Source organism: Delphinus delphis, chromosome 7 (genome assembly GCF_949987515.2).
Source record: "Delphinus delphis chromosome 7, mDelDel1.2, whole genome shotgun sequence".
NCBI classification, from domain to species: Eukaryota; Metazoa; Chordata; class Mammalia; order Artiodactyla; family Delphinidae; genus Delphinus; species Delphinus delphis.
Genome location: NC_082689.1, coordinates 18,341,519 through 18,353,739, shown reverse-complemented (window position 1 = coordinate 18,353,739; position 12,221 = coordinate 18,341,519). Strand labels below are relative to the sequence as shown.

Here is a 12,221-nt window from a genome sequence, read left to right as displayed (position 1 = left end):
GGTCACTTGGGGTGAAAGCCCTCGCCAGCCCCTCCCCCACATTCCTGGCGGGAGTGGGAGATAAGGCTCAGGGCCACAGACATCTACGTCAGAGATAGGAGGTCTCAATGCCATGGGCAGGGGCAACTGGACTGCGGGGCGTGGGAAGGGCTGGGGAAGACTGGGGTGAGAAGGGTAGAAGAGGGCGGGTGGTGGGATGGGGAGGGCAGAGTGGGGAGGCCCTGGGCAGACCCTGGCAGAAGGGGTACGGGGCAGGGTGCGGGTTCACCGTTGGCAGGGCCAGGTGAGCTATGTGGCCTCAGCTGCTTCTCTTGCTGCTGGCCCCACGGGGTGGGCATGGCTGCCATGGGCCGGAGCTGGACCGGGAACTTGTCCTGGCCAAGGTGAGGGCCCTGTTCCTGGATGCGTTGGGAGCCCCAGCAGTGACTGGGGAAGGTGGGAATCCTGGAGTCAGGCGTCTGCCCCGAAGACATGCTGTGAGGGGCTTCATGCGCAGGGGCTCTGAGCCCGAGGAAGAGGATGTCTCCCAGGCCATCCTTTTCCCGGCTACAGGTAACGAGGGTGGGGAGCTGGTAGCTTGACTTTGGTAAACAGTGTGGTACTGCAGGGGCTTGGGAGCCAGGCAGGTCTGCGTTTGAATCCCAGACCTGCGACTCAACTGGCCTTGCAGTAATGGACCAGTTACTGAACCTTCCTGAGCCTCTGTCTCCTCATCTGTAAAAAGGGCAATAATGCCTGCCTCTCAGGATTAAGTGAGATGGTGTATCTCGCGTGCATGGTTCACAGGAGGCATTTGGGAGATAGTCGTCTGGGAGGCCAAGGGTCTCTAGGGACAGAGATATCTGGGCATGGGCCCCTTCCTGCCATCTTTCCTTCTATCTTTGCTTTTGTTCCCTGCTCCAAACACTGTTTCTTTAGCCCCAAGTAGCTGAGACTTGAGAAGATATCAGGGATGCAGGAGAAAGATTAGCTGGGAAACTAGTCTACCTTCTCTTGAGTTCTCTCCTCATCTCCCCATGTTGCACTGACTCAATGAGTAAAGCCCTCCTGTGGCTAAACTTTCTTGTAATCTGGCCCGCTTTGCTCTCAGAGAGGAACCCTTGCCTCCCTGCACTTCGGGCCCCGTGCAGCACAGTGAGTGTGGCTTTGGGATCAGGCAGAATCCCAGCCTGGCTACTTAGCAGTTAAATGACAGTTCGTCTTTCTAACTCTCAGTTTTCTTATCTGCAAAATGGATCAATTGTGAGGTTTATATTGAGATAACCCACATAACCCTACAGCCCAAGCTGCCAGTTCTTCAGCTCATGCTGGTTCATGATCGTTTGGTGCCATCTATATACCTGTCAGGGTAAGGATGCCAACTGCATTTTCTTAGAAAGCACTGTCCTCGTTCTGAGTTACATCCTTTCTCCTCCCCGCTCCTCCTTCTCCTCCTTCTTCTTGGTGTTAACCTGCCTTTTTAAGGTGGAATTATTTTAAAGACTTTCTCATGCAATATTTCTGACACATAAAAAGACATAACGAGTGCTTGTGTACACAGCATTCAAGGTACCATTTCATAGTATCACATGAACAAAAATTTAAATATAACTATCAATTCTAGGCCTTGGTGAGGGGAGAAAGTGCAGGCCATCTTACACGTCGCTGATGGGAATATTAATTGGTAAAACCACTTCAGAGAGAAGTTGGCAACGTCTGGTATTTTTGTAGTCCTTTAATGATGAAATAACAAACGCGGAGCCCCTGTCAGTTCCCCCTGAGACTGAGGAGAGTCCCGCTCTGGCAAAGCACTCAGTAGGGCGCTTGGCAAGCTTATGCGTGGCAGCCACATCCCTCCTGCTGAGGAGGAGGGTCCCGGGTTCTGCCAGTCAGGGCTGCTCTCTCCCTTCCCTCTGCCTCCTACAGGTGCCCGCCTCGGGGACAAGCCAGCTGCCGGAGAGCTGGCCCAGGAGGCCAAGGAGGGCCTCTTTACATATGTGTTCCGGCCATCCCAGCACACACGCAGCCGCCAGGTGACGTCGGCCCAGCTGTGGTTCCACACGGGACTGGACAGGCAGGAGACTGCAGCCGCCAATAGCTCTGGGCCCCTGCTCGGCCTCCTGGCACTGTCGTCCGGGGGTCCCACAGCTGTGCCCATATCACTGGGCCAGGCACCCCCTCGCTGGGCTGTGCTGCACCTGGCCGCCTCTGCCTTCCCTCTGCTGACCCATCCCGTCCTGGTGCTCCTCCTGCACTGTCCTCTCTGTTCCTGCTCAGCGCGGCCCGAGGCCACCCCCTTCCTGGTGGCCCACACTCGAGCCAGGCCTCCCAGCGGAGGGGAGAGAGCCCGCCGCTCCACGCCCCCGCTGCCCTGGCCTTGGTCTCCTGCCGCGCTGCGCCTGCTGCAGAGGCCTCCGGAGGACCCCGCCGCGCATGCCGACTGCCACAGAGCGGCCCTCAACATCTCCTTCCAGGAGCTGGGCTGGGAACGGTGGATCGTGCACCCTCCCAGTTTCACCTTCCACTATTGTCATGGGGGCTGTGGGCTGTCCACCCCGCCGGACCTGTCCCTGCCAGTCCCCGGGGCACCCCCTACCCCTGTCCAGCCCCTCTCTCTGGTGCCAGGGGCCCAGCCTTGCTGCGCTGCTCTCCCAGGGACCATGAGGCCCTTACGTGTCCGCACCACCTCGGATGGAGGTTACTCTTTTAAGTATGAGATGGTGCCCAACCTGCTCACGCAGCACTGTGCTTGCATCTAAGGGGGTCCATCTAAGGGGGTCCTGCTGGTGGCCGAGTCGCCACCATTACCAGCCTGGAGGAAGGGCAGGGTTCCCACCTCCCCGCTCCTTCCACCTCTCTGCCTGGAGGCTCCCCTCCCTATCCCGTCCCTGTCCCACGGGTAACGTGACAATAAACAGCATAGTGCATATGACTCGGTGTGTATTCTTAGGCTTCTCTGACACGTTGTGTGTGTCGGGGTGAGGTCTGGGCCCCGGGAGCATGGGATTGTGGGATCTCAGGTCACTCAGCCTCACTTGACCTCAGAGATGTGGGGTTTACCAGCTGTAATTGGATGTGTATCTGGTAGGAAGCTACAATGCTTGGGGATGACAAAAAGGTGCTTCCCAGCTCAGGACAGCCACTCTGGAGCCAGAACTGGCCGTCATACAAGCTGGACCTGATGTGTCGGTTGGGTGGCCTGCTGTGCACACCTCATAGTGCCTACGCCCAAGTGGCCTAATCGCCCCCTCCTTGCCACACTCTGCCCTAGCTGATGGATGCCTAGCTCAAGGTCAGGCGATTTATAGATGTGCCCTGTGTATCTTTACATAATCCCTTAACTCAGCCCTTAATGTCAGACGGTGGAAAGGCAGAGAAACCATTTGCTCTTGTGTGAACTTGTGCCCACACTGAGAGCCCAGAGTGCACAGAGTCCTTTTCTTTTCTTTTCACGTTGCATCTCCTATCAGTCCATTCTGCCCCACCTTGACCGGGCCCCACTTCCCTGGCCTTCCTGCTTTCTTTTTCACTCCCCTCCTTCTCCCCTTGGTCTTAGTATCCTCCTGCTCTGCCCTAGGTCCTGGCTCTCAGCCAGTAGGTTCCATCCAGTCTCCCTTTAAGGGGTGTGTGTGTGTGTGTGTGTGTGTGTGTGTGTGTGTGTGTGTGTAGGGGGAGGGTTGGGGATGTTCAGGTCCCTCAGATCGAAACTCTAGAGCACTTTCTGATGTTGACTGCACAACTGCAATGTGTAGTTATGCTAACACAAGACTCCCTCCTACTAATCCAGATCCACGGGGTGTGGAATGGGCCGGTAAGTTCCTGTCCCAGGAAGGGGTGTGGAGGGGGGAGAATCCCAACCTGTCACCTTAGGCTAATGCCTTCTCGATACTTGAGCTGAGCTGGGTGAGCTATTGTTCCTCACAGCACCAGAGCCCCCAGGGCAGCCCACTCCGACTGCATGAGGCCCGGTCTCAGTTGATGCTGCTGCTAGGGAGTTGGGAACTCGCCTGTTCACAGGCCTGGGTCTCTCCAAGCACCTTCATCGACACCCAGCATTGCAACTGGTATGCTCAGGGCCCCTGGGCTCCCCACTCAGGCGGGGGACTGGGGAGAGGGCTGGTTGGGCTGGGCCAGTGGTGGGAATGGGAGATTTTCCTCAAGGCCGTCTAAGCACCGCTCTCTCCCTGTCTGGCTTCCCTTGCCTGGTCACCCCTGCCCTGAGCGGGGCTTGTCCCTGAGACCTTCAATCCTCTTACTAGGCTTAGGATGCTCCCTCGTCCTGCTGGGGCCATCTAGGACCCTGTGATGTCCAGACTTTCCCTGTGTCAGGGATGTGGATGTCATCTGAGGGCTGGGGACACTCTACCTAGGGCCACAGGGTTCTCTACTAGGCCAGTTAGCAGATGGGTGTTGCTAGGGAAGTGTTTTCACATATCTGATACAGAGTGAGAGAAATGAGTGCCACATAGTAACTTTCACAAAGCCAAAGGTATTCTTTCTACAGGGCTGCCCTGTATTCTAAAATTATCCTTCCTGTGTATGTGTGTCAATATGTTATTTCTTTTATGATATCATAGTGATGGTAGACGGTAGGGGTTTGGTTTGTTTGTTTGTTTTTAAGTTTTTACTTAACAAAATTAAAACTTGGCAATTCTAATTTGGATCCTAAGATTTTTCTTTGTAATTTCGCTGCTGAAATCTGTGAAATCCTAAAGTCTGGGAGTCACTGGGATGGGCCACCCTTCCAGGGTCTCTAAGGCCTTTGATTCCACTAACTTAGCAAGTCAGGAAGAAATGTTCACCCCTCCCTAAGAGGGGCCAACAGTGGCTAAGAAAATCTGTCTTCACTCCTGGCCATGAGACTAAAAGCAGTAGACTTCAGAGATTTTCCCTGTTCCCTGTGGTAATCATTAGAGACATTTTGAATAATCTTCACTCAGAGACAAATTGAACAGAAAATTCAACTCAAACTGGCTTAGACCAAAGAAAAATAGAATTAAAAAAATCACTGGCTTATGACAAGTCCACAGGCATAGCTGGCTAAGGTATGGCTTGATTCTGGGGTCAAAAGACACTACTGTACCAGGATCCAGCTATAGGCTCTACGTCCCCTGATTGGGCTCCATCCCAGGTCCAAGGCAGCCTGGGCAGTTCCAGCCTCTCATCATCACACCACTTGGTCTAGTAGGAGGGAGTTTGCTTGTAGAAGTCCCAGATTGGGTCTTGGTGGCCTGACTGTCCTGATTAGGGTCATGTGCTCCTCCAGGAAAGATGGCTGAGGGAACAGAATGAGTTAATGACTTAGATCATGTGTCCTAACCCTGGAGTCCAGAGCCTAAAGCACAAGGTGAAGTTATTACCTGCTTCCCCAAAGTAGAGTGCAGTTACCACACAAAGGTGGGATAGATGCTGAAAGAAAAGTACCGCTGGTTCCTCCTCCTAATTATGTCTCAAATCAAGCCCTTTCTCTCTCTCTCTACATAGACACTATTTTGCCATTTAAAGGGAACTTCTTTTTTTTTTTAATTGAAGTATAATTGATTTATAAAAATTGTGTTAGCTCCAGGTATACAGCAAAGTGATTCAGTTATATACATATTTTTTCAGATTATTTTCCATTATAGGTTATTACAAGGTATTGAATATAGTTCCCTGTGTTATGCAGTAAATCCCTGTAGCCTATATAATTTGTGTATAGCAATTTGTATCTGTTAATCCCATACTCCTAATTTATCCCTCTCCCCCACCCCCTTTCCCCTTTGGTAACCATAAGTTTGTTTTCTATGTCTATGAGTCTGTTTCTGCTTTGTGTATAGATTAATTTGTATTACTTTTTAGATTCTACATATAAGTGATATCATATAATATTTGCCTTTCTCTGACTTACTTCACTTAGTATGATATTCTCTAGGTCCATCCATGTTGCTGCAAATGGCAATATTTCATCCTTTTTTATGACTAATATTCCGTTATATATATAATATTCATATATATATATATACACACATATATATGTGTATATATATACAACACTACATCTTAAACCAATCACCTGTTGATGGGCATTTGGGTTGTTCCCATGTCTTGGCTACTGTAAATAGTGCTGCTATGAACACTGGGTACATGCATCTTTTTGAATTAGAGTTTTTGTCTTTTCTGGATATATGCCCAGGAGTGGGATTGCTGGATCATACGGTAGCTCTATTTTTAGTTTTTTAAGGAACCTCCATAGTGTTTTCCATAGTGGCTGCACCAATGTACATTCTAAAGGGCGATTCTTGATTGAGCAATTCAGCAGCCTCCTTAACCAGTCTCTAAGCAGTCACTCCCTACCTCTCCAGTCTATGTCACACCTGGTGCGGAGAGGATAACTTCTTTGGTGATTTTGTCCCTTAGGTGATGAAAAACTTGTCTACCCAAAGTTCAACTTGCTTTGTGTGGTGTAACAGCCCTTTACAATAGACCCTACACCTATCCTTGCAGACTTGGAGTGATACAGTCATGAGCTAAGGGATGCCAGCAGCCTCTACAGGTTGGAAGAAGCAAGGAACAGATTCTCTCCTGCAGTCTCCAGAAGGAGCCTGTGATTTGTTACTTTACATGGCAAAGGGGACTTTGCAGATGTGATTAAGGTTACTACAGACCTTAAGGTGGGGGGAGATAATTGTGGATTATCCAGTGAGCCCAATCTAATCCCATGAGCCCTTAAAGACAGAGAATATTTCCTGGCTGCTGTCAGAGAGTTGTGATGATAGGCAAGAGTCAGAGAGATGCAATGTTGCTAGCTTTGAAGATGGAGGAAGGGGGCCAAAAGCCAAGGAATACAAGCAGCCTCTAGAAGCTGGAAAGGCAAGGAAATGATTCTCCCTCAGAGCCTCTTGAAAGGAATGCAGTCCTGCCGTCACCTTGATTTTAGCCCAGCGAGACCCATACCAGACTTCTACATAATCGTAAGATCATTAATCTGTGTTCTTTTAAGCCACTAAATTTGTAGTGATCTGTTACGGCAGTAACAGAAAACTAACCAGAAACAGTGACCAAAGATGAGGTGGTGTCTAGGAAGAAGAAAACCCTTTTCTATCATTCCTGATGTAGTCTGCCTCATCCAGGAAATACTTGGCTTCAGTACAATTCAGAATATTTATGCTGGTCATTCTTTGGATCAAGTATGTTTGACAAAAAATACATTCCTGAATTTCTACACTAGTTTTGTCTTGGAGTAGAATATATTCTGGGTTGAGCAGTTAGAATAGTGTTAACATAGGGTGTCCCCTAGAAAAATGTGTTGAATGAAAAAATGAATGTGATCAAGACAGGCTCTGAAAGGGATTGTAATCATTTGAATTTTTTTTTTTTTTTTTGCAGTACGCTGGCCTCTCACTGTTGTGGCCTCTCCCATTAAGGAGCACAGGCTCCGGATGCGCAGGCTCAGCGGCCATGGCCCACGGGCCCAGCCGCTCTGCGGCACGTGGGATCCTCCCGGACCGGGGCATGAACCCGTGTCCCCCGCATCGGCAGGCGGACTCTCAACCACTGCGCCACCAGGGAAGCCCCTCATTTGATTTTAAAGTGCTGTTTAACACATATTCCCAAGGATTGCTGACCTTAATGTCTTTTTGTTTCTAGTTTATGATGGTCATAGCTCTATAGGTAACAATGCCAAGCTGTATTTTTTTTTTTTTTTTTGCGGTACGCGGGCCTCTCACTGTTGTGGCCTCTCCCTTTGCGAAGCACAGGCTCCGGACGTGCAGGCTCAGCGGCCATGGCTCACGGGCCCAGCCGCTCCGCAGCATGTGGGATCCTCCAAGACCGGGGCACGAACCCGTGTCCCCTGCATCGGCAGGCGGACTCTCAACCACTGCGCCACCAGGGAAGCCCCAAGCTGTATTTTTTTGATACTAGTGATATAGCTAAATCAATAAGTCAAAAAATGCATAAAATCTTAATAGGAGAAATAATTATTGAATGATCAAGCTAGTTCAAAATAAGAATACAAATACTTTTCAGTATATATCAAAAAAACCTTATTTGACAAAAAAAAATGTTTCTTAATGGCTGTTGGTCAAGGCAGCATCGAGAAACTTGAATGCAAATTCTACCAAATGATTTATCAAAAAGGGGTTTTGTTCATTTTTTTTTTTCCTGCAAACAAATGTGGTTACATTAACACTGAGCACATAACAAACTGGTTTGCCTGGATGTTTAAACGTTATCAACATAAAACTAAAACATATTTATCTCAAGATCTATTACTAGTCCAAATGTATCTATACTAAGGCTGGAAGACAGAATAAGAATAAAACCAAAATGTATCTGTAAAGTAATAAAAATAATTTGATTGTTTTTATGCTGGAAGTATGTTTCTTGTTAATACAGCACATCATCTTTCTGATCTGCTACTGCTTGGATATTCTTAAGAATATCTGTTTCAGGCTCTCATCAGTGAGCTCTATGGAAATGAAGTCCAAGAATAAAGTCAAGAGTTGCAAGTTCAGGATGGGACTGTACAATAAAGTCCAGAACATCCGGGATCCTGTGTGTAATGTATTGAATGACTCTCATTGGCTAACCTGATTGGAATTTTTGTCATTGGCATGGAATCGTCAACAGGAACAACTGCATTAAGTACTGACTTCTCTTCTGGAGAGGAAGGTGTATTGACTATTTCAGGTGTAAGGCTTCCAAGTTTTTGCTTTCTCTACTAAACCTTATTTGAACCTTATTCTAGGTTGTATGTATTCTTGATCTTGATGATCCTCCATATCCAAATTCACTTGGCCATTCTGAACCAGTTGCAGAAGCGCCAGAGGAATTTCTTTTGCCATCTTCTGACAGCAATAATGCCACTTTAAAGGATTTCTAATATTAGTTGCTGAATTTCAGGTATACATGCAAAGAGAGTCACCGTTCCCTTAACAGACTCAAGAAACTGAGCATTTGTTGGGTTCGTTGTAAGGTCTCAATTCTCCATCATCTAAATGGAAACTGTTGCTTCACAGTTTAAGCAGAATCTGATATCTTGAAGCTGATTTTCTCCACTGATGCATTCAGATCGCTTACGAAAGGAATGACCCGATCTGTATCCTCCACCTGTAGATGATTTAGATTTGTGATCACCCGAAGCTCTTGAGGCTTAATTCAGAGGGACAGTCCCATGTTCCCTTGCCTCTTTGAAAAGTTCATTCACAATTTTCCCAGTAGAAGGTCAAATTATATGTAATCCACTGTACCCATGTTCACCTGAATAGAACCTTACTATGGAATGATGTGGTGGTCAGCACCTTAAACAAGTGAACATCTCCCCAATAGTGGGAAAACATTTGGGGTGGCATTTGTGGGCTTTTAAAGACTGTAATTTTAGGTCTATCAGATTAGGAAGATTTGCATTTCACTTCATACAATTCTGCTAAGGCCAATTTATTTCTTGATACATCATCACTTTGATTGTTTTCAGTTTTTTTTTTTTTGCAAGCTCTTCATATTCTTATTAAATTCTGCAAATCCTGTGCTTTTGGGGGCCACAGCCCTGAAGACCTCCTCTCCCTACTCTGTGGGCTAGGTGCTGCCTTGGCCATTTTCCACCAGCTCCCTGGCTTCTTACCCTTTTAATGTTTCTCTCCATCCCCTCTCCCCCATTTTGTCCTACTCTTTAGTGTGAACAAATTTACTAAAGTCTTTGCTCACCATTGCTTTTAGCCTCTCACTTCTTTTTTTTTTTTTGCGGTACGCAGGCCTCTCACTGTTGTGGCCTCTCCCTTTGCGGAGCACAGGCTCCGGACACGCAGGCTCAGCGGCCATGGCTCACGGGCCCAGCCGCTCCGTGGCACGTGCGATATTCCCGGACCAGGGCACGAACCCGTGTCCCCTGCATCGGCAGGCGGACTTTCAACCACTGCGCCACCAGGGAAGCCCTCACTTCTTTTTCTTCGGCTCCTTTTTCTTGGTACTGATCTATCCTCTTTTATTATTTATTTCAGAGCAAGTCTGTAGGTGATAAACTTTCTGAGTCCCCCACTACAGAAAAAGTCCTTTTATTTTTGCACTTGAATGATGGGCTGTGTATGTAATTCTAGAGTCAAAGTAATTTTTCCTCTGAATTTTGAAAAATTCTCTCCCTTTGCTTCTTGTATCCTGTTTTTCAATGAGACTACATGATTCTCATACCTTTGTAGTTCATTTTTTTTTCCCTCATTGGAAGTTTTCAAGATTTCCTCCTTACCATGGCATCTGAAATTGCATCACACTAGATCTCATGTTAGTTTGAAAAAGGGATCCTAACTGGCATTTGGTGGGCCCTTTCAAACTGAAGATTCATGTTTTTCTTCAATTCTAGGATATTTTGTTCTTTATTTGACTCTAACTTCCTCTCATATTCTTTCTATTTTCTTCTTCAGAACTTTATTATTAGCTGATACTGAAAGTGTTAGATCGATCCTCTGTGTATCTTAGCCTTTAAAAAAATAAAATACTTGGCATATTTGGTGTTGTGCTATGTGATAGAAAAACATATTTACTCAGTCCTCCGGGTCACACATGTACCCTTTAGCTGTGCTTATTCTGATCATTCTTTTGAGGATTTTGTTGCTTCAGAATCATGTTCAATTTTTCAGTTGATTTAAAACAATCAGTGTGATATCCTTTTCCACTCAAGAATGCTACAATTATTCTAAAGTCTTGGTCTTGCTCTGTGATCTATTTCACTGCATGAAAGTTCCTCTATGCACTGATATCTCTTTTAAGATGTTGACTTTCTCCCAATGTTTGGTAATTATTGGTTGGAAGCTCATCCTTTACCACAGATTCCAGTCTGATTGTTTGTACCCTCCTTGGCAAAGGGGGTATGAGATAATGTCATGGTGTACATCAAAACCTTGTCAGTTACCGTTGGCAGCGGCATATGCTGTGAGGTAGGGTGTCCTGGCAGCTCATCTTCTGCAAATGGGTGCTCCCTTTACCTCCTACGTGCCACCAGTCACCAGGAACACTGTCCTTTCTCTCCATCTAATGATCTTATATCCACTGCTCCTACCTGAAGGCAGATAATCCTGCTGGAATTTCGTGGCCCCAGGAGACAAGAAGGGGGAGTGTGTGTGGAATGGCTGACGTGCTGTGGCATGCTGAAAAATCAGTGCGCTGTGGATGGCCCTTGAGCCCAGGACCTCTCAGGATCCGCCCTCTCTGGGCACAGAGCGCTCTTGCGGCTCCTATGGTACTCTGCTGCTATGCACATTCTGAGCTGTGGTTTTCTCCTCTGACCAACTTGCACCTGCCATCCTTCTTTCAGGGATTCCTCATGATTTCTGGCCCACCACGGGCTCTCCTTTTTGTCCAGGATGATTATGAATTTATTTACTTATTTTTATATGTTTTCTGTTATTTCTAACCATTTGGGATGGGAGGTAGAGGCTGCAGCATGTATTCAGTTGGCAGTTTTGGACAGGACCCATCTCCCATAGCACTGTCTCTACCATAACATGCATCATGTTTGTGATAGACAGCATAATGGCCCCTTCCCCCAATAATGTCTATGTCCTAATCCCCAGAATCTGGGCAAATGTTATACCTACACTCTAAATTTACACAATGTTATATGTCAAATTTATTTAGTTAAAAATGTTATGTTATATGGCAAGGGAGAATTGAGATTGTGGATGGAATTAAAGTTGTTAATCAACTGACCTGAGAATAGGATGATTACCTCGGATTATCCAGGTGGGCCCAGTGTAATCACAAGGGTCCTTAAATGGGGAAGATGGTGGCAGAGTCAGTGTCAGAGTGATGTGATGTCAGAAAGACTCAGTCAGTCACCACCGGCTGTGAAGATGGAAGGGGGCCATGAACCAGGGAAGCAGGCAGCCTCTTGAAGCTGGAAAAGACAAGAGAACAGATTCTCCCCTGGAGCCTCCTGAAAGTAACAAAGCCCCGCCGACACCTTAATTTTTAGCCCAGTGAGATCTAGTTTGGACTTCTGATCTTCAGAACTATAAGATAATAAATACGTGTTGTTTCAAGCAACTGTTTGGTGGAATTTGTTACAGCGGCAATAGGAAGCGAATACAATGCTGAGATGTGATTACAGGAGTCTCTCTTCCACCACACTGCCAGCCCTTGAGAACAAGAGCCATACTGTCGTCGCCAGTGTTTACCCGGAATCCAGCACAGGATCTCACACATAGTCAGTGCTCAGTAAATGTTGGTTGAACGAATGAAAGAATGAAAGACTGCTCTGAATTTGAGGTTCT

The 12,221-nt window shown here is 47.1% G+C and overlaps 1 protein-coding gene and 1 pseudogene across 1 annotated transcript; one reads left to right on the top strand and one right to left on the bottom strand.

Moving 5' to 3' along the window:
• Positions 1 to 257: 257 nt before the first annotated feature.
• Positions 258 to 2,889, top strand: INHA (inhibin subunit alpha). Its single transcript, XM_060015517.1, has 2 exons — positions 258 to 552; positions 1,906 to 2,889. Exons 1-2 carry the CDS (start codon positions 291 to 293, stop codon positions 2,736 to 2,738), a joined length of 1,095 nt encoding a protein of 364 aa, XP_059871500.1. The 5' UTR covers positions 258 to 290; the 3' UTR covers positions 2,739 to 2,889.
• A 5,938-nt stretch (positions 2,890 to 8,827) lies between these two features.
• Positions 8,828 to 9,554, bottom strand: LOC132428768 (UBX domain-containing protein 2B-like; annotated as a pseudogene).
• Between the last annotated feature and the right edge of the window lie 2,667 nt (positions 9,555 to 12,221).